Source organism: Perca flavescens, chromosome 7, assembly GCF_004354835.1.
Source record: "Perca flavescens isolate YP-PL-M2 chromosome 7, PFLA_1.0, whole genome shotgun sequence".
In the NCBI taxonomy this organism is placed as follows: domain Eukaryota; kingdom Metazoa; phylum Chordata; class Actinopteri; order Perciformes; family Percidae; genus Perca; species Perca flavescens.
The window spans coordinates 25,218,566-25,244,619 of record NC_041337.1 but is presented as its reverse complement, the minus strand read 5'-3'; the positions used below and the strand labels follow the sequence as shown (position 1 = coordinate 25,244,619).

The 26,054-nt window shown below is 39.5% G+C and overlaps 2 protein-coding genes across 2 annotated transcripts in view; both read left to right on the top strand.

The window, feature by feature from the left end:
* slc26a6.2 (solute carrier family 26 member 6, tandem duplicate 2) overlaps window positions 1–24,508 on the top strand; it is a 36,202-nt gene extending 11,694 nt beyond the window's left edge. Inside the window, exons 3-21 of the mRNA XM_028582420.1 lie at window positions 206–345; window positions 1,796–1,935; window positions 2,140–2,250; window positions 3,790–3,965; window positions 6,493–6,657; window positions 7,081–7,233; window positions 7,337–7,419; window positions 7,513–7,660; window positions 7,747–7,860; window positions 10,009–10,086; window positions 11,090–11,185; window positions 11,767–11,873; window positions 12,071–12,140; window positions 13,442–13,534; window positions 18,249–18,362; window positions 18,639–18,785; window positions 19,866–19,920; window positions 21,082–21,209; window positions 23,388–24,508. Coding sequence (XP_028438221.1) covers window positions 206–345; window positions 1,796–1,935; window positions 2,140–2,250; window positions 3,790–3,965; window positions 6,493–6,657; window positions 7,081–7,233; window positions 7,337–7,419; window positions 7,513–7,660; window positions 7,747–7,860; window positions 10,009–10,086; window positions 11,090–11,185; window positions 11,767–11,873; window positions 12,071–12,140; window positions 13,442–13,534; window positions 18,249–18,362; window positions 18,639–18,785; window positions 19,866–19,920; window positions 21,082–21,209; window positions 23,388–23,411 — 2,142 coding nt within the window. The 3' untranslated portion in view covers window positions 23,412–24,508. The remainder of the gene's footprint in view (window positions 1–205; window positions 346–1,795; window positions 1,936–2,139; window positions 2,251–3,789; window positions 3,966–6,492; window positions 6,658–7,080; window positions 7,234–7,336; window positions 7,420–7,512; window positions 7,661–7,746; window positions 7,861–10,008; window positions 10,087–11,089; window positions 11,186–11,766; window positions 11,874–12,070; window positions 12,141–13,441; window positions 13,535–18,248; window positions 18,363–18,638; window positions 18,786–19,865; window positions 19,921–21,081; window positions 21,210–23,387) is intronic.
* A 1,310-nt stretch (window positions 24,509–25,818) lies between these two features.
* mgll (monoglyceride lipase) overlaps window positions 25,819–26,054 on the top strand; it is a 37,481-nt gene continuing 37,245 nt past the window's right edge. Inside the window, exon 1 of the mRNA XM_028583990.1 lies at window positions 25,819–25,921. The gene's annotated coding sequence lies outside the window, so the exon portion shown is untranslated. The remainder of the gene's footprint in view (window positions 25,922–26,054) is intronic.

Genomic DNA, 26,054 nt, shown 5'->3' with positions numbered 1-26,054 from the left:
AAACAATATTTAGACTAACATCTTATTGATATAGTAATATGGTAAGCTTTTTTTATAGATTGTTTGTAGGTATTTTCTTACAAAATGGAAAAAACTGTTGAAAATATAACTGCCGCGTTGTGCAATAATGATTGAAACATAAGGAATAGATTTTCTGCCAAAACAAAATATTTGGAAAGAAAATAAGATATTGTTTGTGTTCCAGCTAGTTTTAGCCATGGCAGAGAAGAGACGGGTGGGCTACAGCGTGCACAGGGAGATCCTGGACGAGGGAGAAGTGGATGAGATGGCACAAAAGTCTGTCTCAAAAACCTCTCTATCTGAGCAGGTCAAAAAGTCAATGAGGTAAAGTTGCCCACATCTACTTTACTGTGCATTTAAACTTTTCATTTTCATTTATTTTATTTATAAAGGACAACTCCCATTAATCAACATTTCTGTAAATGTGCCAGTGGTGGTCAGCTGGCTAATTTGTAACTGTAGTTTTTTGGCCAGACGTTTTTAGACCAGAGCAACAGAAAACAGCAAGACATTAGTACAAGTTAAAATGTACAGACAGAAGTCAATAAGACATCATAAAGACCGCTAGAGCAACAATATACGCTTTCTCTAGAAGCCATGCAGAGTGACAGCAGGCAGCAAGACATTAGTAAAGTTACACATCTGCAGTATCCACATTCAATACATGCAAGTAACACAGATTATAGCCATTTTCTTAAACCATGCAACCATGCACAGCATTAATAAGCAATGACAATAAAATGAATCGCTCATGATGGAGCTCTTGATACAACATTACAAGTCACAGTACAGGTAAATAAGATCTTGAAATAGTTAAAGTACAAGTTAATCTTTTATCCATACGCAGGCCATGCTGGGCTGACTGTATCTGACAAACTAATCTCTTTCTACATTCAGACATTTTCTCTTGCACAAAATCATACAGCAATTACATTCAGAATAAATTGGTATTCATAAAGTACTGATTTCTACGTATACATTTTAGTTGAAGTTAGAACCCCTGGCCCTTCATTACATAAACCAAATCAAAAGGACATTTTTCACTTAGTACATCATATTACACACATTTGCACAGTCCTGCTTTACCTACCCATTAACTTCTTGCAAATGCTGAACACGGGTATGCATGTCGAAAGGTCTTTGGCCAGGAAGATAGATACAACATGCAAGTAAGTGAGAATACATGATAAGTAGTTTCACTTTTGTCCACATCTTAGATTTAAAATCCCTGGAAATTACAAAAGATCTTTTTTTTATATTGTGCTACTTTTCACAGTGAAATTGTATTTCTAAGTCACCTGTTTCCAATATAAACGCACACGCATAAACTTGACAAATAAGTAAGGAAAAGTGCTTTTGTAATCTCAGAAAATGTTGAAATGTTGAAGTATATAGAGATAAAACAGATCACACACAGGATCAAGACCCCATCCATGTCTAAGACCAAAAGCAGGAAGTCATATGTCCTTCCAAATGTAAGAATACTGTTTGGTGAGGATTTGTTTTAAGGATTTATGAGGTTTAATGATTTTAAACATACAGTTGACAGACAGCAAATTAAAGACATTTTTTTAATTATTTTGGTAGTTGGATAAAAAGTTAAGTCAACATCAAAAGTGGCAAAAAAGTGGGTCATAACAACACCAAGACATCAGCCAAGTGGCCTGGAGTTCAGACTCGACACGTACGCTGACATCAAAGCATATCCCAACAACAATGTACCCATCTGTCTCTTCTTTTTCTCCCTGTCTGTCTCTCTGACACGCAAACTCAGCTGTTCTGGTCCCAGGTTGAAGAACTGCCTGCTGGGTAGCGTTCCTGTTATGTCATGGCTGCCTCGTTACTCCATCAGAGAAAACGCCCTGGGTGACCTGATCTCTGGAATCAGTGTGGGGATTATGCAGTTGCCGCAGGGTGAGGATGGAGGTTCAGGGGATGAGTTCAGTTGAGATGCAGCGTGGGGTGGAAAGGTAGAAGAGATGAAAAGATGTTAAAATTAGTTTATTTTCAATGGTAATCTGCAGGTTGTGCATAACCCTACTACTCAATATCTTTACTTGTTATAGCTGTTATTACTGTATTGTAGGGAATCATATGTGTCCTTTGTTATCCCTGCAGGTATGGCCTATGCCCTGTTAGCATCTGTTCCTCCAGTCTTTGGCCTTTACTCCTCCTTCTACCCAGTCCTCGTCTACTTCATCTTTGGCACATCCAAGCACATCTCACTCGGTTTGTACTGTATCACTTCTGCTCACCAGTCATGACAAGGGGGGGTTCATCCACCATAAATTTGTGTGGATAGTATTTGAAGAAGAACAACTGACAGTGTAACCCTGAGGTTGCCTGATTTAGCCTGCAGATGGGTTACAGTCCAGAGCAGTGCTCACTTCACGTGATAAAAAGCTACATTACATTACTTCCAGTAAACTTCACGGAGAACAATGATGGCAAAACAACATCACCAATCTGTTTTTACGAATATTCTCTGGCCTAGCTCAGCCAAAAGAATACAAAAACACTAAATCCACCAGCACGTCCGTGTGTCGTTCACTACCGCGCCTGTTTAAAAACCGTTAGCCTACCGGCAATGTTTCAACTGGTTTACGGTAAGCAGTTTAGATGACACATTCGACTGTCCTGCCATTACAGACGTGAACTAACCACAGACGGTTGCCTAATTCATGGACTGACATCAGTGCGTCGCTGCAGTTCATGACGGTGCACCGCTGCAGAAGGAATATAGGGGAAAAACAATGGATTTTTGGCATAAAAAAAAAAGGAGCCACTGGTTCATCAAAGTGATTTCCGTATTGTGCATTCCCGTACATTACAATCGTATAATTTATGCTGTGGCCACCAGTTTTAATTATTTCAACATCAACATTCATCATGGCGGACTGGGCTAAATATTGCAATACCCCTAAGCCTCTGCTAACGAAGAAGCAAGTCCAAGGCATAAATTAGAGTCGTAGCAAATTAAAAAATGCTTTAACGTTGAATTTGTGTTTAAAACACAGCGCCATACTTGTCGTTAACTTCCTTTTTATGTACACAGGCTTGTACCTTTTGGCTTTTTATCAAAGAAGCAGATATTTTCTAACACAGTTGTTAACCTCTGTACTGATGATTAATTTGGCAGGGTTTCATTCTGATCCAAGCCATAGAAGTACTTAAACTGGGCGCATGGATAGCTCAGTTGGTAGAGCGAGTGCCCCTATATAGAGGTTTACTCCTCGACGGAGCGGGCCCAGATTCGACTTCAAGATGCGGCCCTTTGCTGCATGTCATTTCCCCCCTCTCTCTCCCCTTTCATGCCTTCTGCTGTCCTAAAAAGGCCCCAAAAAATAATAATAATAAAAAAAAAAGTGCTTAAACTGTAGATCATGTAACATTGTCTATGGGAAATAAATGGGAATGTTTACTTCTGGAACCAGGGCCCCCCAAACTAGCTCATCCAACTTCGCAACTCTTTTATTTTATTTATTTATTTATTTTTGCTAATTTCTGATTGGTAGGTTGTAAATACATCCACTTCTAGCACCTGTCAAACTAGTGAGAAGGGCACAGACAAAACAAAAATGTAAAATAACCAAAATGGTTACAAATGTTCTCACTCTGGCAAATCATAATGTATCACATTCGACCCCATCAGTCATGGCAAGAAGAAAAGTGTGAGAAAGAAATGGCGAGAAAAATGTCTCTCATAATGTCCAATATGTTGTTATATGGCCAACAAAAATGTGTTATGTCTCTGTCTCCTTTCTTCAGGAACATATGCTGTCATGAGTGTGATGATAGGAGGGGTGACCGAGCGATTGGCCCCAGACTCCAACTTTATGATATGGGACAATTTGACCAACTCAAGTATAGTTAATATCAGCTCCCGGGATGCAGAGAGGGTCCGAGTGGCTGCAGCTGTCACCTTTATGTCCGGATTATTTCAGGTAAATTAGAGATTCTCTGGTCTGGAAATCAAATATTTGGGAGTAATCTTCCCATTCTTGGACAGACGTGCTGTCATCACTAAGGGTGTCCCCAACTAAGAATTTACATAGTTCAATCAGAAGTCCAAAATTGCTATTTCTGACATTGTCAGTTAAAGATTTAAATCCCTGCTGCCAAGATGCTCCTCCATCGGTCACGGATCATGGAAAGTGAAACTTTAATCTGTCATGGGGTGGTCAAGTTGTAATTAATTAGTTTTGATGGCTTAAGAAGTTTTTCCTAGGGATGTTGTTGTTTAACCGCTCAACCGACAATGAGATGCCATGACGTCAGAGCTAGAGGAGCGACTGTCAAAAGGGGCAATCTCACTCGTTCCTCCGGGGGAGGAGAACGAGGGATTTTGCTGCCGCTACTTTACTCACTCCAAAAAAGTCAGGCGGGTTGCGCCCCATTCTCGACCTGTCCCAATTCAACCGGTGCATCGTGGAGCGCCCATTCCACATGCTGACTGTCAAACACTTGTTGGAATGTGTGTCTTGAGAGCGACAACGTTACATCAGCAGCGTTCATAAACCGTCAAGGTGACGTGCCCCCCCAGGGCATCCGGGTACGTTCTACAAGGGCAGTGCGCCCTTATTCAGGGACATGACAGTAGCCGAAATCTGCGCAGCGGCCTCCTGGGCATGCCCATGCCCGTTCATCCATTTCTATCTGCCTGCTGTCCTCCCCCCTCTTGCATTGGGTGCTATGAGGAGAGCGGGTGTCCCATATACATATATTGCACGCCTACAATCACGGAATAATGCGCCGTTGCATGTGTGTTTTCCCTGCTGTCCTCACCCCGCCTGCACTGGGTGCTGGGTGGAACATGGGTGTCCCATAATTGTCAATCATGTACAATTTCTCACTAATCATGCACGCCTACACTTATGGCTTGGGCCTTGCAGCCAGTTAGGCCAAGTCATTACCATGGCAGGCTCTTTTATCAGAATAACAGTTTATTTGATACAATCTCCTGTCAGTGCTTTGGAGAAAAAGTTAGTCTATGTTCTGCTTGTGGGCTCTGTGTTGCAGGTGGCATGGACTACATCAGCTTCGCCCTAACCCAATACCGTAGCCTTAGAGGGTGAAGCCTATACGAAATAGAACGATAGTTACGTATTGTAACTCCAGATTCTATGAATATAGGCGCAACCCTCTTAAGATTCGGGCCACCTGCTCCTGTTACATTAGCTGAAGAAAAAGCTGATGTTGGGAGATAAACAACGGGTCCACTCGGTATATATACAGTATCTGCGGACGTAGTTGAAGCCCGAGCTGTATGCAAGGGCGAGAAAGGAAATCTTCACGACTGCGCATGCGCGAAGGGATAAACCCAATAGCGTAGCCTTAGGGCGTTTTCACACATACCTCGTTTGGTCCGGACTTTCTGACTTTTTAGTTTGATCCGAACCAAAATTACAGGTGTGAAACCTCCCCCGGACCGCGGTCCAGATCAAAAGACCAAATTTTGGTCCGATAAAAAGAGGTGGTCTCGGTCCGGACCATGGTACGGTTTGTTTATAGTGTGAAAGCATTTTTTGGATGGTTCGGACTTTTGGACCAAATACAAGAAGCTCTGGCAGGCTCTCCTTGTATTACAAGACCGGGGAAGCTCCTTTTAAGGTGCTTAGTGAGAGAGAGTGACGGTGAATGCGTTCAGAGAAGACAGCTGTCGGCTATCAGAGCAGAGAATACATCAGCAGTTTATTTGTTAAGTGGTAAATGTACAGCGTAGGTTTCAGTTTGTCTCTGAATAAATGCTCCAGAAAGAAAGTTCCCGTGTCTTGCTTCTCAACATCTCAACAAAACAAAAAGGGCCGCGGCAGTAGGGGGAGAGCAGCAGTCAGTAGGGGGAGAGCAGCAGTCAGTTGGAAAAACTCCGACACAGAGAGAGCATATGAGAGGACAAGGAAGCCCTTCAACAAACCAATCAGTTAAAAGTATCTGGAGACGTAGCTCACGTATGTGATGACGGCAGGACGTAGGTTTGTCACGTATAGATCTTTAGTGCGCTTGCAAAACTGCAGTGTGAAACCACAACTTACCGGATCAAATGTATACAATGTAACAAAAACATGAACCTTGGTCCGGACCTTGGTTAGGACTTTCATGTGTGAAAACGCCCTTAGAGGGCTGCACCTATACTCATTGAATCTGGAGTTACAATACGTAACTATCGTACAGAAGTGAGATGTCTCACTCTGTAGCTAAAACAGAGACCTGAACACACAGGGTGAAAAGAGGAGCTGCAGCAATGTGCAGTACAACTAAAATATGGTGTTTTTTTTTAAATTAAACCATGTAAACCTATTCTGGTACAACCTCAAAATACAAGTATGAACCTGAAAATGAGCATAATATGGGCGCTTTAAAATAACTGCTAGTTAACTTGTTAGTGCAAACTTTACACTAGCAAGTTGCGTTTGTTTGTTCTCCCTTCTTAATGTGAAGCTCTGTGTTTTTCATTCTGTTTTATGTATGTAGATTCTACTCGGTCTAGTCCAGTTTGGTTTCGTTGTGACCTACCTGTCTGAGCCTTTGGTCCGAGGTTACACCACAGGCGCTGCCATCCACGTCATTGTGTCCCAGCTCAAATACACCTTTGGCATCAGCCCTAAGAGATACAGTGGACCCTTCTCCTTGTTATATGTAAGAAGGAACACAGTTATTAACACCTGTTTGCTTCTACATGTTTTTATTTAATTTTACAGAGTAAGGCTGAAACCATTCAATATTTCCAAAGCATTTTGGACAGTTCTTAGTGATTTCTACAAGTGAAAGAATGTCAACTGTTAACCCTAAAACTTCATCAAGGATCTTGTGCTGGAAAGTATAACATATCTATCCTATACGCATGCTTTTATCTTCAAAACATAAAAGCCATGGAGACATTTGCCTCCGCCTTATATTTATAAGCCAATAGAGCTGATGTTCTTCTCTGTGATGGACAAGAATTTAACATGCACATTGTATATTCTTGTATAAATGCTGTGTATATTTGTGCTACTTATTTCTCTTGTGTTTCTTCATATAAGCATTTAAGCAACAATTATATTATTTCTTTCTTTCCAGACTGTGTTGGAGATATGCTATCTCATTCCAGAGACAAAAATTGGTACTCTTGTGGTCAGTATTGTTGCTATATTAGGCCTGATCTTTGCTAAGGAGCTCAACACATACTTGAGTAAAAAAATACCTGTTCCTATCCCTGTGGAGCTGATTAGTGTAAGTATACAGGAATATGTATATACACTTTTAATATACTCTATATGCAAAGTTAGTTCCTTACAAAGATAAACACACACTATTACATTATCTGTTTCTCCAGATTGTTATTGCTACAGTGATCTCCTGGCAAGTTAACTTGCAGGAGAAATATGGAGTGGATGTGGTGGGCGTGATTCCCTCAGGGTAAGAAACACAAACAGCACAGCAATGTCTGTTTACACATGAAAAATGAAGTATTTGTAATGGGCGATGTATTCTACTCTCCATGTTTACCAGCCTCCAGCCGCCTGTTCTCCCAGCTGCCTCTCTGTTTGGTCAGGTGATCGGGGATGCCTTCGCTCTGTCTGTGGTTGGCTACGGCATCGCCATCTCACTGGGAAGAATCTTCGCCCTAAAATATGGATATAAGGTGGACAGCAACCAGGTAGGGAGGGGATGGATGGAATTAAGGATGATCTGCTCTTTTAAGGTTGATACCTTGTATATTTTATAGTGTTTTTCCTGGTTTAGGAACTCATTGCCCTGGGTCTGAGTAACACCATCGGAGGATTTTTCCAGTGTTTCGCCATCAGCTGCTCCATGTCTCGCACCATGGTTCAGGAGAGCACAGGAGGGAAGACTCAGGTTGGTATAAGTGGACATTATTCCACATTGTGAGAGGGCTCTTATCTCGCTATACAGAAATAATTTACACATATGATTTTAGAAATCAGTGAACAAACTAGGTCTAGTTTGAGACTTACATTTTACAAAATGAATAACATGTTTGACTTTTAAAGGGTCAGTTCACATTCAAAATATGTATTTTCACACTTGCCTCTCCTTGTATCTGCATGGCTATGCCAGTCGAGGTAAATGAGGAAATATAATTTTCTTTTGTGATTTAAGAGAACTTACCGTTTTAACCAGGACGATTGCTTGAGATCAAAATCTCTTTTGGGGAAGAGCTTGTTAATGTTACACAAATCAGCACAGAACTAACAAAGAAATAAAGAAATGTAAAAGCAAAATATTAAAAACCCACCCTCTCCGGGGGGAAAAAATCGGAATAATTTCAATTATATTTAGCTCCTGATATTAGACTTTAAAATCAGAATCAGAAAGGGCTTTATTGCCAAGTACGTTTTTTACGCATACAAGGAATTTGTCTTGGTGTTGTTGGTGCAAGTCACACATTCTCTAAATATAAGAAGGATCAGAGGAATATAAACAATATAATTATACATATATATACACACAGTATGCCTTGTTAATAAGGCTAGTGGCGGAGGGGAAAAAACTGTTCATGTGGCATGAGGTTTTGGTCCTGATGGACCTCAGCCTGCTGCCAGAGGGGAGTGGCTCAAAGAGTTTGTGTCCGGGGTGGGAGGGGTCAGCCACAATCTTTCCATCTTGCTTCAGAGTCCTGATGGCGTACAGGTCCTGGAGCGTCGGCAGATTGCAGCCAATCACCTTCTCTGCAGACCGAATGACACGCTGCAGTGTGCCCTTGTCCTTGGCAGTGGCAGCAGCGTACCAGATGGTGACGGAAGATGTGAGGATGGACTCAATGATGGCTGTGTAGAAGTGCACCATCATTGTCTTTGGCAGGTTGAACTTCTTCAGCTGCCGCAGGAAGTACATCCTCTGTTGTGCTTTTTTGATGAGGGAGCTGATGTTCAGCTCCCACTGGAGATCTTGGGAGATGATAGTTCCCAGGAAGCGGAAAGACTCCACAGTGTCAATTGTGGAGCCACAGAGGGTGATGGGGGCAGCTGAGGCTGGGTTCTTTCTGAAGTCCACAACCATCTCCACTGTTTTTAGAGTGTTGAGCTCTAGGTTGTTTTGCTTGCACTAGGTCACCAGGTGGTCAGCCTCCCACCTGTAGGCGGACTCGTCACCATCGGAGATGAGTCCGATGAGGGAGGTGTCGTCCGCAAACTTCATGGCTACTGTATGAATGTTCATAGTGTTTTTGTATCTTATGTAGTACAATAACAGACTGGCAGAACTTTCCCTAAAAAATCAAAATCAACACACATTACAAAATCATTATCCACACACCTGGCATTAAAACAATATTAACACAGCTGCTTTTATGGTCCACATACTGTAGCCTTCTATTAGGTAGTATACTGCTACTGCTGCTACATCCTGCCACTGATGTACCACTATAAAGTTCAATTTCAAAAGCTGGAATGACTTTTCTTTATTTAGTTTACAAGATAGGTGTAGCTTCTCCTGTATTTATTCCACACAGCTGAAAAGGATGTCAACAACATTTAGAAAAATGCTTATTGGTTTTAATGCGTGGCATTTTTTTAACTTTACAAGGATGTTTCATGAGATCATTTTTCAGATCAGTATTTTCATTCCAACACTTGGCTCTGCCCGTAGCAACAAATCTGGGCTATCTTAAAGGTTAAAAGGAGTGAAGAAATGGGTCATAATCAACGTTACTCTGATAAGTGGCATCATCAAAAAACACTTAGGCAATCGATTTTCGCTCACATCGTTGAAGTCCACCTACACAAACACAGAGTCACTAAAAGGCTAAACTGATTTAGTCTGACAACACCATTAATCAGCTAAGGCCCATTACAGAGGAGAGGAGAGGCTTTAACTGATGATGCCATGACTCCTCTCATTATCACCAATTCACTTTAATAACAACTACATCATTCATGGTTTCTTCTTTAACTCTCTTCCTCTGATCTCTCTCTTCCTCTGATCTCTCTCTCTCTCCTGATTTCCATTCATCATGCCTCTATCTACCCTCTGTCTTCACTGCAGGTTGCCGGGGCTCTATCAGCAATAGTTATCCTTTTCATCACGCTCTGGATTGGAACTCTCTTTGAAGATTTGCCGAAGGTACTGTGTGTGTGGGGGTTTGCATGTGTTCGCATCTGTGCACAAGCATGAGCATACATGTGTCCAAGTTAATGGGTTTGCATAATTATAAGCCTTCCTCATCAAAACGTAGACAACAGCTGAGGTTGTGTTGCTATAAGGCCAGCAACAGATACTTATTCTTTTTTTAAATTTTTTTTTATAGATATAGATATAGATATAGATATAGATATATTTTTATTAATTTCTGTGGGTCACCATAGTCCGGTTCCAGGAAATACATTAAACAAGGTGAAACAACAAATAATAAATAATAAATCAATAAAGACAGATTTCAAAATTTCATAAAAAATATAAAATATAAAAAAAAAATTTTTTTTATAGTATACTTCCCTCAATCCTTATTGATTTTATCGACCCACCCACACACACACACACACACACACACACATATAAAATAAAATAACGGGGTTCTAAAGACAGGTTCTAGAGGGGATCATAAATTTGGCTCCATTGGCTTTCAAATTGTTTATTTTTATTTTTGTCCTCTGACATTGATCTTGAAAAATACACATTTTTGGAGAGAATATCATTAGTTAGTATACTTAGATAACCAAATCTCTATAGAGATTTGGTTATCTAAGTATACAGATACTTATTCAGCTTCAGACTAAAGCCACTAGAGCTGGTTTTATAAAATTAAATTTTCTTTTGAATGGGAATCAAATCGATTCAGGAAATTAATGACTAGCCTACCCAGCCCTAAAAGCCACTGGCTACTTTTGAGAACAAATGATTAAAACATCTGAGGCAGTGAATACATCACACGGATGTATCTAAAGTCATTCATCTGAAAAGTGTAGCAAAGTTATAATATGAAGATTATAACTATAAACACACTATAAACTTTGTTTGCAGCCTATTTAACTAGAGCAAGTAAAACAAACTAACTCACATTCATGTTTTTGTCCTCAAAACTGGAGCACTCCATATTAACATGTTTTATATGTGACTCACTTTGCAGGCAGTGCTGGCCGCCATCATCTTTGTTAACCTCCATGGCATGATGAAGCAATTTATGGACATCCCTGCACTGTGGAGGAGCAACAAAGTAGACATGGTGAGTGTCTTAAAAGGTAGACAAGGAAATGGTTAATGTTTTGGGAAGATAGATTCATTAATATTTTGGTAACAGGATGTATAGATGTCCATATCTTTTTCTTTTAATATTAAACATTATCTTAAATCCCAGTGCTTCACAAGCTATTTGTCAGCTGTCTGTTCAGATTAACAGTGCTTTCTTCATGAAAACTTCTTCAGCACAAGAAACTCCTGAAACTAATAATCATTTCCTGTCATCCTCACTTATATTATAACATACTGTGTTATGCTGACTTGCTGATGTTAGCATGATAGCTAGATCGTGACTTCTGTGTACCGTTCCATGATGAAATACACCTGAGGCAGGCTGATTGAGCTGCATTTAGGTAACAATATTGCCTTTTTCTGTGGTGCTGCAATCAAGTCAAACTATACGTGTTCCTTCACTACCGATAAGCATCTAACAATATCGCGTTGCATTCGATTTCCATCAACACTTTTGCTTCTCATGTGTAATGCGCGCTACATTTAAGCATCGCTAGACTTGTTGAATGGTTTTACTACCCTTTGTTACTCATTATCACTCTCTTTTATGTTCAGCTGATCTGGGTGGTCACCTTTATCCTCACCTTGCTATTCAACCCTGACCTGGGACTGGCTGCTGCCATCGCTTTCTCCATGCTCACAGTCATCTTCAGGACACAGCTGTAGGAAGACCTTACCACACACCCACAATTATACACTGATAAATGCACACATGTTCAGTGGGAAAGTGTGTCTAGTTGAACATTAAGATATCAATCACCACACCTAACAATTAAGTCAGTACTTCTCTGGAAGACAATACCTAAACACAAACTATTACAAATTGCTCATATACTTCTTTGTTTTGTGTGCATTTCAGACCTAAATACTCCATATTAGGGCAGATACCAGGCACTGACATTTACAGGCCACTTGAGGACTATACTCAGGTATGACATGTTATATTTAAATAACCTGAATGCAGGGGCGAGAGTGAGTATTGGTCTGGAGATGAATAAAACAACTGCATTCCATATTGATACAATGCAAAATGTCATTTATTAAATAATTTATTATTTTATTTTCATTTCCACTTTAAACCAACTAGTCCTAGCCTTAAAGATGGGATCTGCTAATCACATAACCATTTTATCACATTACATACTAAACTTTGGTATTCATTTCGTATTCAAGTGTCATTAATGCCAGTTTCAAAAAGCAAGAAGCGATTTCCAAAAAGTAAAGCAGAAGTTGACAGTAAGAGCTCACTGCCAATATTTATTTCCGAAGGCACTTTAGGGCTGTCCTCGAATAAACATTTTTTTGTATTTTGATTAGCACACCTAGTCAACGATAGGAAAAGCTTGGGCCACATTACTGCCTTTTTATGAGCAATTAATGAACACAATACATCACTGAACAATTAATAAGACAAGACAAGGGAGAGAATACATTTCTCACTGATCTGTAATTTAAAAACAATATTGATGTAACCCTAGTGAATTGGTGTGTAACAACATTGTGTTCATACCTAGCAGCATGTTGACAGTCAATGTACCGTGTACCCAGGACCATGTGTGAAAGCCAAAATATGTATTTATATTTATTTAATTATGTACAGTTAAGTTTATGGCACTTGTCAGTGTTTTAAACCTTAAGTGTCGTGGCTCCACTGATGGTGATGATGGTCTGTTGGCTGTTCACTACGTTTGCTCCGTTTCCGTAAAAAATTTCGCTGGATTTCACTCTTTTCAGCCAGATATGCGTTACCTTCCGTTTTCTTTGTGTTGGAATTTTAAACTCCGGTCGATTTATGAGGACTTTAGTTAACTGGTACTCACGTTTCCTCCAGCACCACCATGAGGTTGACATGTGGTCTTATGTGAAATGTTTCAACAACTATTGAATGGGCTGCCATAAAAAAAATTATACACACATTCATGTCCCCCTTAAGATGAACTGTAATAACTTTGGTGATCCCTTAACTTTCAATCTAGCACCTAAACTTTTGTTTGTAACCAACTACCTTCAAGACATTCCCATTAACATCAGCTGTACTTTGGGTTAAGTGCCTATTAGCGAATTTTTGAATGCTAACATGCTACACTAAGAGGGTGAACATATTAAACCTTATACCTGCTAAATATCAGTATATTAGCACTGACATTGTGATCATGTTAGTATGTTGATGTTAGCATTTAACTCAAAGCCTGTTCAGTTGATTAACTCATTAACTGACGATTGATTTCAGGTGAAGCAGGTGCCAGGGATTTTGATCTTCCGTTCCTCTGCCACCATCTACTTTGCTAATGCTGAGATGTACCAAGAAGCCCTTGGAGAGAAGGTGAGGAGACACACACACACACACCCTTAAATAAATAAAGTTCATTTGTATAGCACCTTTCATACAAGAAATGTAGCACAAAGTGCTTTTCAATAAGATACTTTAATTACATGACATAAAATGAGCATAAAAATAATGAATCAATGTAAAATAAAATGGATAGAAAACATAATTATTAGTGCTGTCAGTTAAATGCGTTATTAATGGCGTTAACGCAAACCCATTTTAATGGCGTAAATTTTATCGCAAGATTAACGTTCTTTTTGGCCTAGCAAACTTTGTAGTTTTTTTCGGATGGATGGATGCCAATTAGATTCTGAATGGAAAGTTTACTTTTAAAAAGTTGCCCAATGGTTCCATAGACAAGACCAAAGTGATCTGTGTGTTTTGTTGTTGTGAACTGAGCTATCATTGCAGCACGTCTGATGCCAATTCTCCGCCACCTTGTCAAAGCCAGGCGAGAAAAGCACAAAGCAAGCCGATCCACTTTTCCATGTTGATAAGAGCATTCAAATGAGAAAAAATAATGGGACAAAAAGAAATCAAGGGACATTTAGAATAGATAAAAATGTGCGATTAATTGCAAGTAAACTATGATATTAATGCGATTAATCGTGATTAAATATTTTAATCGTTTATTGGAAAATATGATGGAAAATACATACCTGACAACAGCTAAAATAAAATACATAGAATGCATAACATGAGATAGAAGGTAAAACCCACTGATATTGCACACACCAGAACACAAACAAACACAGGCATATTCATTTATATTAATATATGAATGTGGATGCCCCCTAAAAACAGTATCAGACATACAAACACAGCGTGAAATCTATATGATCATACAGATAAACACACCACAGCTACACACACAAACACACACACATGCATGCATACATACAGAGTAAAAGAAACGACCAACTCCAGCAACAGTCCGCCTTGTCACGATTTCTGTGCAATTAACTCCTTTCAACAACATTATTTCTGACGCGCTAATAACTGACCTGACATTTCACCAATTCAAACATCACGACCGTGACAGACATTGTTTAAAATGTCATCCCACCATTTTCTCCTCTCCTTTCTTCCATTAAACTTTTGTTTCCCCCCCACCCCTCCACCCCCCCTTCTCCTTCTCCTTCCTTCTGTCACGTCTCTTTGGGGGAAACAGGAAGACAAATTGAGGGAAGGTAGAGAAAAGATGACAAAAGATGGAGAAAGGGGGAGAAGCAGAGATTGAATAATGGAGGGAGATAATGGAACATCATCATTCATTAAAATGTCAGCATGTCAAAGCCAGAGGGTCGCTCTTTTCTTTGTAATCTTTGATGCACAAATAAGCTTTTATGGAGCTGTGGTTGACTGGCAGAGGCTGCAAGTTAGTGAGAAATTGCCACCAGATGAAATCTGGTAATTTTTGGATCTGGGTGAAAAGTGTTTCTACTCGAGCAGTCACTGAGGCGTGCAGACGACTCAAATTTGGGGATCATTTTCCAAGAAATAGTGATAGGTGCTGGTGATCACTTACTGCTTGTTCTCACTAACATCAACTAAGCCAATGGGTTGCACTTGTGTAAAGGGAAACTAATGCTGTTATTGCATCAACTAGTGATGTCAGCAAGAAAAGATTTTAGAGGTAATTCATACCTTGTTTTTGCATGAATTATCTTTTCTGTCATACTATTACATTATCTTGATGAGTTAAAATATCCTATGAATTGCTGAGCACTATTTTTGAGATACTAATTGTTATCAATTTTGTTTTTGGAGAACTATGAAGACTAATGGCTGTAATAGAATTCTGATCCACTTTGCAATTGCCAGGCAGACATTTACTTCATGGAATAAAAATCACAAAAACAAACAATGAAAATGTAATTGGCTGTTGATGAATGATGAACCTGACAATTTATTTCATTTCGCATTTCCTGGTTGCTCGTTAGTCCTTACTCATTGGCGGTGTCCTTACTTAATGGTACTTTCTACACACGGTTTTAGTGGTGTACCGGAATAGCAAGCAACACGGATTTTGGTGCCACCTAAATGCCTTGCAGTGCTCTCTGATTCTCCGAAACAGACATTAGAGGCAACAGAAGCATCGCTGCATGTCACACTAGTTAACGCTAACAGTACACTTGGCAGCAGGTAACGTTGATGTTAGCCTAATGTTACCATTAGCTAGTAGTAGCACTGTATTCAACACGGTTAAAAACAGTGGTGTAGTCTAATGTATTTTAGAGGGCATACTTTACTATATAAATATATGGACCAGAATGGACATATGGGGTCTGGGTGTTCTGTCCAAGGGACATTTTGAGCATCAAAGACTTCATTTCCTGCATTCTGATACACTTTAACAAAGAACAATTAAGATTCCCAGAAATGTTCTTGACCCATTTTGATTTTACCGAGGATGTATTGGTTGGTAACTTGTATGAACTTGGCAGCACCCGTATCCCAACATTCATTACGGCATTCAACGAGGATCCAGTTTCCGGTACATAGACAGACCAATAACGTGACAATTGTAACAATTTAAATTTTTTTTCATCACTAAATTCACTTCTGAGAACGTTTTAGGCGAGAAATGAACTGTTTAGATTTCGAATATAGGCAGTCTTGCAAAAATCGTTGCAGAATTGACAATTTGCTTCAGGGGCCGCTAGCTCGTCGCTCGGACAGTCATGCTCGGAGACCCCGCTGTAAGCTGGAGGTCTCTCGGCCCCGGCAGGCGCTAGCTGGCTGTATCGTCACTTTATGGAGCTTCTCAATTCCGAAAACTTTGATGCAAATTGTCAATTTAACGATATATATATATATATATATATATATATATATATATATATATATATCTCAGCAAAAAAAGAAACGCTCTGTCACTTTCAACTGCTTTTATATTTTAAGCAAACTTAACATGCAAATATTTGCATAAACATTAAAAGATTTAACAACTAAGACATAAACTGAACAATTACACAGTGTAATGTGTCCCTGAACAAAGGGGGGGTCAAAATCAAAAGTAGCCCTCAGTATCTGGTGTGGCCACCAACTGCATTAAGTACTGCAGTGCATCTCTTCCTCATGTACTGCACCAGACTGGCCAGTTCTTGCGGTTGTTGTTGCCATCCTGTACCTGTCCCGCAGGTGTGATATTCAGATGTACCGATCCTATGCAGGTGTTGTTGCACATGGTCTGCCACTGCGAGGATGATCAGCTGTGCTTCCTGTCTCCCTGTAGCGCTGTCTTAGGTGTCTCACAGTAGGGGACATTGCATTGTATTGCCCTGGCCACATCTGCTGTCCTCATGCCTCCTTGCACCATGCCTAAGGCACGTTCACACAGATTAGCAGGGACCCTGGGCGTCAGTAGAAGTGTCTCTTTACTTTCCTAATTTTCTTATAACTGTGACCTTAATTGCCTACCGCCCTTAAGCTGTTATTGTCTTTTCGACCGTTGAACAGGTGCATGTTCATTAATTGTTTATGGTTCATCGAACATGCATGGAAAACATTGTTTAAACCCTTTACAATGAAGATCTCTAAAGTTATTTAGATTTTTACAAAAGTATCTTTTAAAATACAGTGTCCTGAAAAAGGGTTGTTTCTTTTTTTGCTGAGTATAAACAATACAAAGACAGTTGCATAAGAGGAAGAAAACATGTAAACATGTCCCCCCTTCCTTCTCCCACAAGGCCTAAATGGCTTTCCTGTTGTTGTGTCTTATACAGTTGTATGGACAAGCAAGACCTGCTCAGCTGGTTTATGGGTTATTTTTTGTTGAGGAATTAGTTAAGTTGGACTGACTGAACTGGCTGAGATTAACATTTGTGTTCCTGTGACTATTAATGAGTTTAACCTCCCAATGTTATGAATTATATATTTATCAAGACTCTTCCTTCTTACTTGTTGCGTTTATTTATTTATTTTTAATTTAGCGCTAATTTTTTTTAAATGTTTAAATAAATGTGGAAAGGAAAGGCATCAGTCCTCTCATTGACTACTTAATTCAACTTAAAAACATGTACAAATTATGTAAACACACCAAGAAAGTTGATTGAAGTCTGTTGGGGATAGGGCTGCTCCCTCTTAGTCTATTAGTCGACTAATCAGTCGTTTTGGTCTTGGTCAACTTAGATTTCTTTAGTCGATTTAGTCATGTTTTATGCTTTTTTCATGCTGAAGGACTTATTTCCAAGAAACGTACGAGCACATCTCTGGTAAACACAAGAATTAAAGTGGTGCTTTTGCATGACTGTTTGCAGAGAAAATCTGATTTACAGATCTGTCGATTAAATCAACTAATCGATTAGTCGATACGATTGAATGAGTGTTAGTCGACTAAGAATTTCTTCAATCGAGCACAGCCCTAGTTGGGGAGATAAAAACAATCCGCACTGTAGGATGTTTGTTAAAAGGGATCTATAGTTCATTGGTTTTAATGAGCTTCAATAGGATTTGTTGCAAAGAACATATATCCTATAATTCCAGTATTAAGTACTCACATGCTCTTAAGAATTGGTGCAATTTAAATTTGGAATTGTTTTAAGATTTTTTTTAAAAGAGCCACAGAAGAATAAAAGAAGTAAATCAGTGGTGCATTGCAGTCATAATGAATTCATCAGGAGGAAGCAAGATTTGACTGGCTGTAGAAAATGTATGTGAACTTCAATATTACCATGCATTATTGTCTTTTGCTGTATTTTTTTAGTCTGGCATTGACATTACCAAGATCCTGTCAGCAAAGAAGAAACTAGAGGCCAAAAGAAAGCGACATGAGAAGAAAAATGCCAAGAAAGCTGCCAAGAAGAACACAGTGGACATGGTGAGGATGACCAGAGTCATATTTACTATAAATGATTCAAAGGTTTATTTTGGTTTTTTTTTTTCCCTTTTGCTTACTGAACACTTGCTAAGCTTGATCAAAATCTCAACACGCAACTGTCTTCTTATACAAATACTTTTTTGTTTCAGTATTCAAACATTCCCAACGCTAAACCTTGATGTTCATTTGAATTCTTAAATCGCCGTCTAAAGCACAACATTTCATTTTGATTAACCTCTCACAAGTCTGCGCTGTGTCATGTCGCCTCCTGTACAGAAGGGGGAGAAAGAGAGGGAGGAGCAGAATGGCATTGCCATCATTGAGATGGTTGCTGAGCCCGACCCCTCGCTCCCCAGAGCCATCGTTCTCGACCTCAGCCCTGTCAACTTCCTGGATACCGTGGGAGTCAAGGCGCTACGCAGCGTATGAACGTGGCAGTTGCATTTACACACATGTGTACACACACACACACACACACACACACACACACACATATAAAAAGAGAGATGGCAATAATCAGTCATGGTTTAAGTAACTACACAAGAATTCAACTTTGTGTGTAGGTTTGTGTGTGCATTATTTTAGTTAGCTGTTCTACAAATCTACATTTCAGTCCCTCCAGAAAAACGTGATTATGCGATCGCATAATTCAATGCATAATCAGCCAAAGTCCGCATATTTATGCGGGGGCCGCAGTTTTTCAAATACACCGCACTTTCGACGCATGAATTGCCGATTTCCGCGCAAAACATGCGGGGCTTGCATGATTTCAGTCATGCAAAGTCACATATGTCTTAGTAGAAAGTTGAAAAATGTTGCGTTTACTTCACACAAGAGCAGCCATTTTCCCCTGTTGCCATGGGAACGTTTTGAAGTGACGTAATTACGCGACGTGAACATCATCGAAAAGCAGAGTGTTGGGGGAATCACTTTTTTTTCTCTTTTTCATCAAACTGCAATTTTTGCAAGTTCCCGCAATTTCATCGCATAAAATTGCATAAATATCCCGCATATTCCATCGCATTTTTTAAGAAAACATGCCGCATAATCAAGGATTTTTGCCCGCAACAATCACAAAAAACTCTGCATTTTTCTGGAAGGACTGACATTTGTGTTTCTAATATTTTGACAAATCGGAAAACTGGTAACTATAAAGAATTTTAACATTTTTCTTACCTGAAATGTATCAAAACTCAAAACAATTTGGCAGACCATTGATGGCAAATAAAATTAGAGAATTAACTGGCCCTAGGAGAATAAGGCAAATACGATATTACTGATTCTGCTCCTTGGCTGTGCTGTAGTCATTTCTTCCTGTTTAACCAACTCATGTAACTCTGCCTTTCTCATCTCTTTCTACAACAACTAGAACTTTCCTCCATTCGTCCCTCCCTTGCCTTATCATTTAGCTCCTCGGGCATTCAATTAGTGTAAATTGAATTGTCAGACTAATGAAATGATCCCCAATCTGACCTTTGCTCTGTGCTGCTGTGTCTGTTTCAGATCCAGAGAGACTATGGGGAGATTGGTATACAGGTTGTTCTTGCTGGCTGCCAAAGTAAGTCCCTCTACATCACTCGAAAAATAATACCACTGTGTGGATTTTTTTTGCAAAACAGATTTTTTTTTTTTCTCAAGAAATTAATCAGAAAAGTAAAAAGAAAAACTTGATTGCCTTATAACTCCATTTGCCTTTCTATTATAGACTTTTTAGATCCATTTGAGTAAAAATACCCAGTGGGATTTCTTTGTCCTACATACTCTAACACACACATGGATTTATTTTTACATTCATGTTCCAGACCCGCTTAGCCACACACAATTTGAATTCATTCAACAACACTAGATGTTATTTCAGCCGTTTTCTGATGTTATTGTAACATTTCTGTGAAGGAAGTAGTTCAGTCAATATGTGGTACGTTTTCCAGAAAACCCTATTCCAGATTTGCCAAGTCTGGTATAATATATAGTGGGTCATAACTATATGTATGTATGAATGTATATATAGAATGAATATGATAATGAGTCCTAAGAAAGAATGCTGAAATCTAGCAATTGGGACAGTTATGTTTTTACTGTAATAAAGCATCTACTCTTTGTGTTTATTTTAACATAGTAGCCCACAAACTTAGGTCTGACTTGCTGGAACAAATGTGGATCTTCATCTACAATGCTAGGAGCTGTCCAGTTTATTTCAGAGAATCAGCAGCTCTAATTAGCCTGTACGGAGTCAAAAGCCTGTAATGAGAAATTAAATGAAAAATAGTTTATTGTGAGTGACTGCAAAGGATATGTATACAGCCAGGAATTATAACGTGGTTCAAGTAACACGACGACTACCCCTCCAACTCACATCTCTCTCTCTCTCTCTCTCTCTCTTTCTCTTTCTCTTTCTCTTTCTCTTTCTCTCTCTTTCTCTCTGTCGCTCTCTCTTTCTCTTTCTCTCTGTCGCTCTTTCTCTCTCTCTCTCCCTGTACTCTTTCTCTTTCTCTCTCTCTCTCTCTGTCGATCTTTCTCTTTCTCGCTTATTTACTTTTGGTCCATTTCATTTCTCCTACTTTAAATGTTTCACGTTATCCTCATTGATTTGTCTCGAATTCCCTTTTTGCGTTTATTGTCCTTTTATGCTACCACGCTCATCTCCTATATTCCCAAAACCTTTCACACTCTACTTTGCCTGTGGATCCATTATTCCCTGTCTTTCTCTCTGTCTTTCTAGCTGGTGTTGTGGACAACCTGCAGACTGGAGGTTACTTTAACGACAAAGTGACAAAGTCCTGTCTCTTCTCCACTGTCCATGATGCTGTTTTGCACTGTCAGTCTGCCAGAACACACAGACAAAATGAGGTGATGTACAAGTGTGCAAGTTTACTCTTAATGTAAACCTCAATGTTACTTGACGCAGGTGTCTCAGGAGGAGGTCAAATAAAATATATACTGATCAGTTATAGCCATTGTTATAAATGTTAACTTTATTTCTGAGTTTGGTATGCACTAAATGCAATACTACCCATGAGTATCATGACCTATTACTATGGCGAACATGCCATCTAGAGGCATATTCATATTAGAATCTCTTTGTTGTTGGAATAAGGAACAAAACATTGCACGATTATCCAGTAACAAATGAGGCGAGTGTATTAAATGACTTATATAAAGCCTGACCTCTAACTTGCCAATAATGGCTACAGAATTTTTAACTCAGTGATTTAGTGTTTCTTACTGCTATGCTCCTTGAAACTCAAAGGTGACTTCTCTTAAAAAAAAAAACACTCCCTTAAAACTGCATTAATTGAGTTGCTGGCCTCTTGGGGGCACAAGATGGACCCACAGCACTGACATCATTATGTAAAGGTGATATGGTGTTAGCTGTAAGCAAACAGTTGCCAGTATACTGTACATGTTGGGTGGACACAGGGTAACATTATCATTCATTTAGAGTTGTAATGAATTAAAGTCCAATATTCACGCCCCTTTTAGCTCTGTTTTTGGTCTCTACCAACTCCTGGCCCTTTAGTTGCTAAATGCTCCCCTATCTTTGCCAGCTAGTTGCTAACTGTGTGTGTTTGGTGTTGGACAGGTAGCGTACAGTGGCTGGTAAATATTGTAATTGTAAAAACCAGTGATAACTGCAATTGACTGCAACTTAAAACCGCATCACTGTTAGATGAAGAGTGAGGCCAGACTTTGATACACATTAGGGATTGGTGAAATCTAAAAAGTAAACGCTTCTAATTAACCCACCTGATCGCTGTCAGGAGGCCAAGTTCACTCAGCAGCCTGGAGTGTGGGAATGATGTATTAAGCTCTTACTATCTTAATGGACAATGATTAAAATGTTGTTTCTGGATTGGTTCATTGATCCCCACTCTGCAGCGTGACCTGGACTGCAAATTGATTGCACACAGTGACATGGTTAGGGGGTGGGTGGAATAGGTATTTACAGTATTAGAGTAGAATACTAGATTATTACATTTGTATGCGTTTTCATGTATTTTGATGCAAAACAGTTAAACACAAATACCTAAACTGCATTTAGCAATTCACATCAGAAATACTGCTCATTCCAGCACACACCATCAATCTCCTTAACACATGGGCATTGTGTGTGTCGGTGTTAATCTCATTTATACACCTGTGCTTGCATGGATCTCTGTATATTGTTCAGCGTGTGTGTTTTTGTTTCTGCCTGTTCTGTTTAAGTATTTAGTTGGGTGCGTGACTTTATGTCTCTGCTCCCATAGGAGAGATCTAACAGAGAACAAAGACGTGGCACTGGTCCATGAAATACAGTTAACAGCAGCAAAGGCTTATCATGGGAAAGATAGGGAGCACACACACACACACACACACACACACACACACACACACACAGGCACACACTGGCACACATACAAATGGTAGAAGAATACAGAGGATGTAAGTGAGTGGATCAGGAGCATGAGGGTTAGTCAAAGGAACTGTGCAAAGAACAAGAACACACACAGTAACATGCATGCAAGCATGTGCAAATTAATGAATGCCCATACTGTATGAATACATGTCACATGGAAATGGTTTTACATGAGATAAACAAGAGGTTGGTTTGGAAGTTTATCTGGCCTATAGTGTATCTTCAGTTCACTTAATTTTACAGAAGCATTTCAGCATATCAGAAAGCAAGTAGAGCCTCACTTTCATCCTTGGGATCCTTTAGAAATACAATACATACAGTTAAACATAATGCAGTGAATGTGAGAGCCCATATGGTGCAAAGTGAAGACATCAGATTTGAAATAGTTTGACTCAGAATCCTTTTTTTCTGAGATTGTTGCATGCTGAGCCAAAGTTTCAGGCAACATGTTCAGTCCTTTTCTGTTCCTCCTCATTAACCTCTACTGAGACTTCCCAGCCACTGGAGAGAAAAGAAAGATTCTGGAACATAATATGAAAATCTTCCATCCTCCGTCCCACATTCTACCTCTGTTCTTCTCTCTCTGGGTTTTCTTCTCTGTTTTGATCTCTCCTGTACTTCTGTTTTCACAGAAGATCACGGCGACACATTTGTGAATGCTCAGAGGAACGGATGGAGGGACACCAGACATTCTGTCTGTATGAGGATAAACACACACAAACGCAAAAAATAAATAGGGAAGCTTCTCAATGAATGGGAATTTTCATTTCCTTTCCAAACAGTCGGTTTAGATTTTAATTTTCTAAGGAAGACATTTGATTTGGTGACGAACAATACATACCGCATACTTCTGAAAAAAAACCTGTACTTAATGAAACTGATGCTTCAAATATGGATGCAGGGTGTTCTCCTTTCCTGTCTTACTGGGACCGGCTGCTTCATTCACACTCAGACTTCAGTCTGCATCATGTTTATCTACAGACGTGTTCAGTGAATGTGTTTATACTGTATAAGGTTGTTCTCTGAGACAGTACTTCTGTCGGATGTTGCAGTTGCTCATTATAGTAGCTCAAGCACAGAGAATGTAGTGCCCCTGATGAAACTGCATATGTACAGATACAATCCGCCATGTTTTGATCAGGACGTTTTTTCCCCCAGTTTAAAGTCACACATGTACATGGGAACAAAAAGATGATAAAAAAATGGAATTCAGTTGGTCTGGAAGTGACAAATCCATTTTTTTATCATTGTTTTGTTCCCGTGTCCATGTGTGACTTTAATTTGTTTAACTGTTTGTTTCATTTTTAGAGAGAAAAAAATGTCTGTAAGCAGTTAGAGGGGCAGGAATGGATTCATTTCCTCCACAAATATTTGCAAACACATCAGTCCTATGGTAACTAAAACCAGGTATGAGTCATTGTTTATTGGAAGAGGAACACTGAATCTTGTTTAGTCATACAAAAAAAAACATTTTCCATTAATGGCTTTTATTTAAAATGCCTTTTATTTTCCTTGGAACTTAAACGGACATCCTTTTCTCTACCTATCTTGTCCTTCCTTGTTGGCTGTGTTGTTTTCAACCTTTGTTCCAGGATAGGGACGGGTGGAGGTGAGCAGGCTTCCCCTGGCCTGCTGACTGATAATATTGTCATTTGTTTTTGCTTTGTCTCACCACTCCCTCACACAGCATACTGTCAGTTAGTCAGCCTGCCTACTGAATGAAACACTCTATTGTTATGTCAGTTTACCTAATTAAAACATTTAGCATCATTTGCATGTGTGGACTCCCTATTTTGTAACACGCTTTTGAGACAGGTTGTGGCTATACTCCATGTGAAAAGTAGCTATTGTATGCACACAAAAAAAGCAGTATTTCAAACTCCTGTTGGGGCATAGCTTTTGAGTGTTGCACTTATAACCACACCCAGAAGTCACAATGTACTGACCACGGCCTTGAGTACACTCCTGTATCTCTGCAAGGTGAGAAGTTAAAACCACTAGAGGTCTGCAAAAACAAGATTTTCAGGTTCTGTTGGTGTTTAACTCTTACTCCACAGCGCTGTGGAAATAGGTCTGGAAATAGACTTAGACTGCACTATTTCCTTTCATTATTCAGTCTGACGTGGCATAGCTTTTCTGTATAAGGCAACTGTTTGCTAACAAGTAAGCTTAAAGGTACCCAGTGAAGTTTTCTTGTGAACAAACAAAAGTTGTGTTCACAATCAGTGTTAATCACCAAAACGCATTGTGTGTATCTTTAAGCTCTATCAAACGTGTTGAATGCATTCCCTCGCCATAAAACACTTTAAGACAACTGATTCCTTTAAAAAAAAAAAAATTGTTTACATCCATATTTACTAGCTTGTAATATGCATCTACTTCCTTGCCTTTATGTGTGTATAGGTAATTGTGTTTATAGGTAATTTTCTAACACAATTGTACAGTAAAAGGTCATACAATGTCAATGTACAGTTTACAGCTTGTTCTGCTGCCCCCTAGTGACCAAAGCCAATAAATGAATGCTGCTATTACAAAGTTTGCCTTTGGCCTTGACCTAATCAAATATGATTTTAGGTGGCAGATCACAAAACAGTCGTTATTATTTATTTTAAAGGGTGGTTTATAATACTAAACAATGACCTCCAATGACCTCCCAATGAGCTTTATCAGGGGTTATTTTGGATGACCATAACATACGGCCTATCTTAGTTTGAAGGACTATCTATCAGGTGGAAGCTTAACAGTACATAATCAGGGAGAGAGGCCGATCCACACATGATACTATAAATACATTAATGTCAGCGGGTCTGGTATGTACAAAATGTGAACCATGTGGACTCAACCATGGTGAGTTTCTTTTTCTTTACACTAAAAAGGCTAAACAGGAGGGGCGAGAGCAGAGCTGTATCACCGCCTCTGGGAAAAGTGTGTGTGTGTGTGTGTAAGAGAGAGAGAGAGAGCGAGAGAGAGAGGGTGTGTGTGAGAATACTTGTTTAGTTTCAACCCAAACGTTGCTGACTGCATTCTTGTCTTTGCGTGCGGTGCGAGCAGAGCGTCGGAGAGAGAGAGAGAGAGGGACGGAGTGAGAGAGACATAGGCTACAGAGACAGCGAAATTAGAGAGTCCGAGAAGAAGCTGAAACTTCACTGCAGACGCTCCAGCACAGGTTGGTTCCATCTCTATAATATCCTTGTGATATTTCTGCATAGGGACTTAATAGAGTCTGCGGGACTCAGTTTTGACCTTATTATGGACACTATTAAATCTCCATCATCACCATAATATTCCTCTACGCGTTG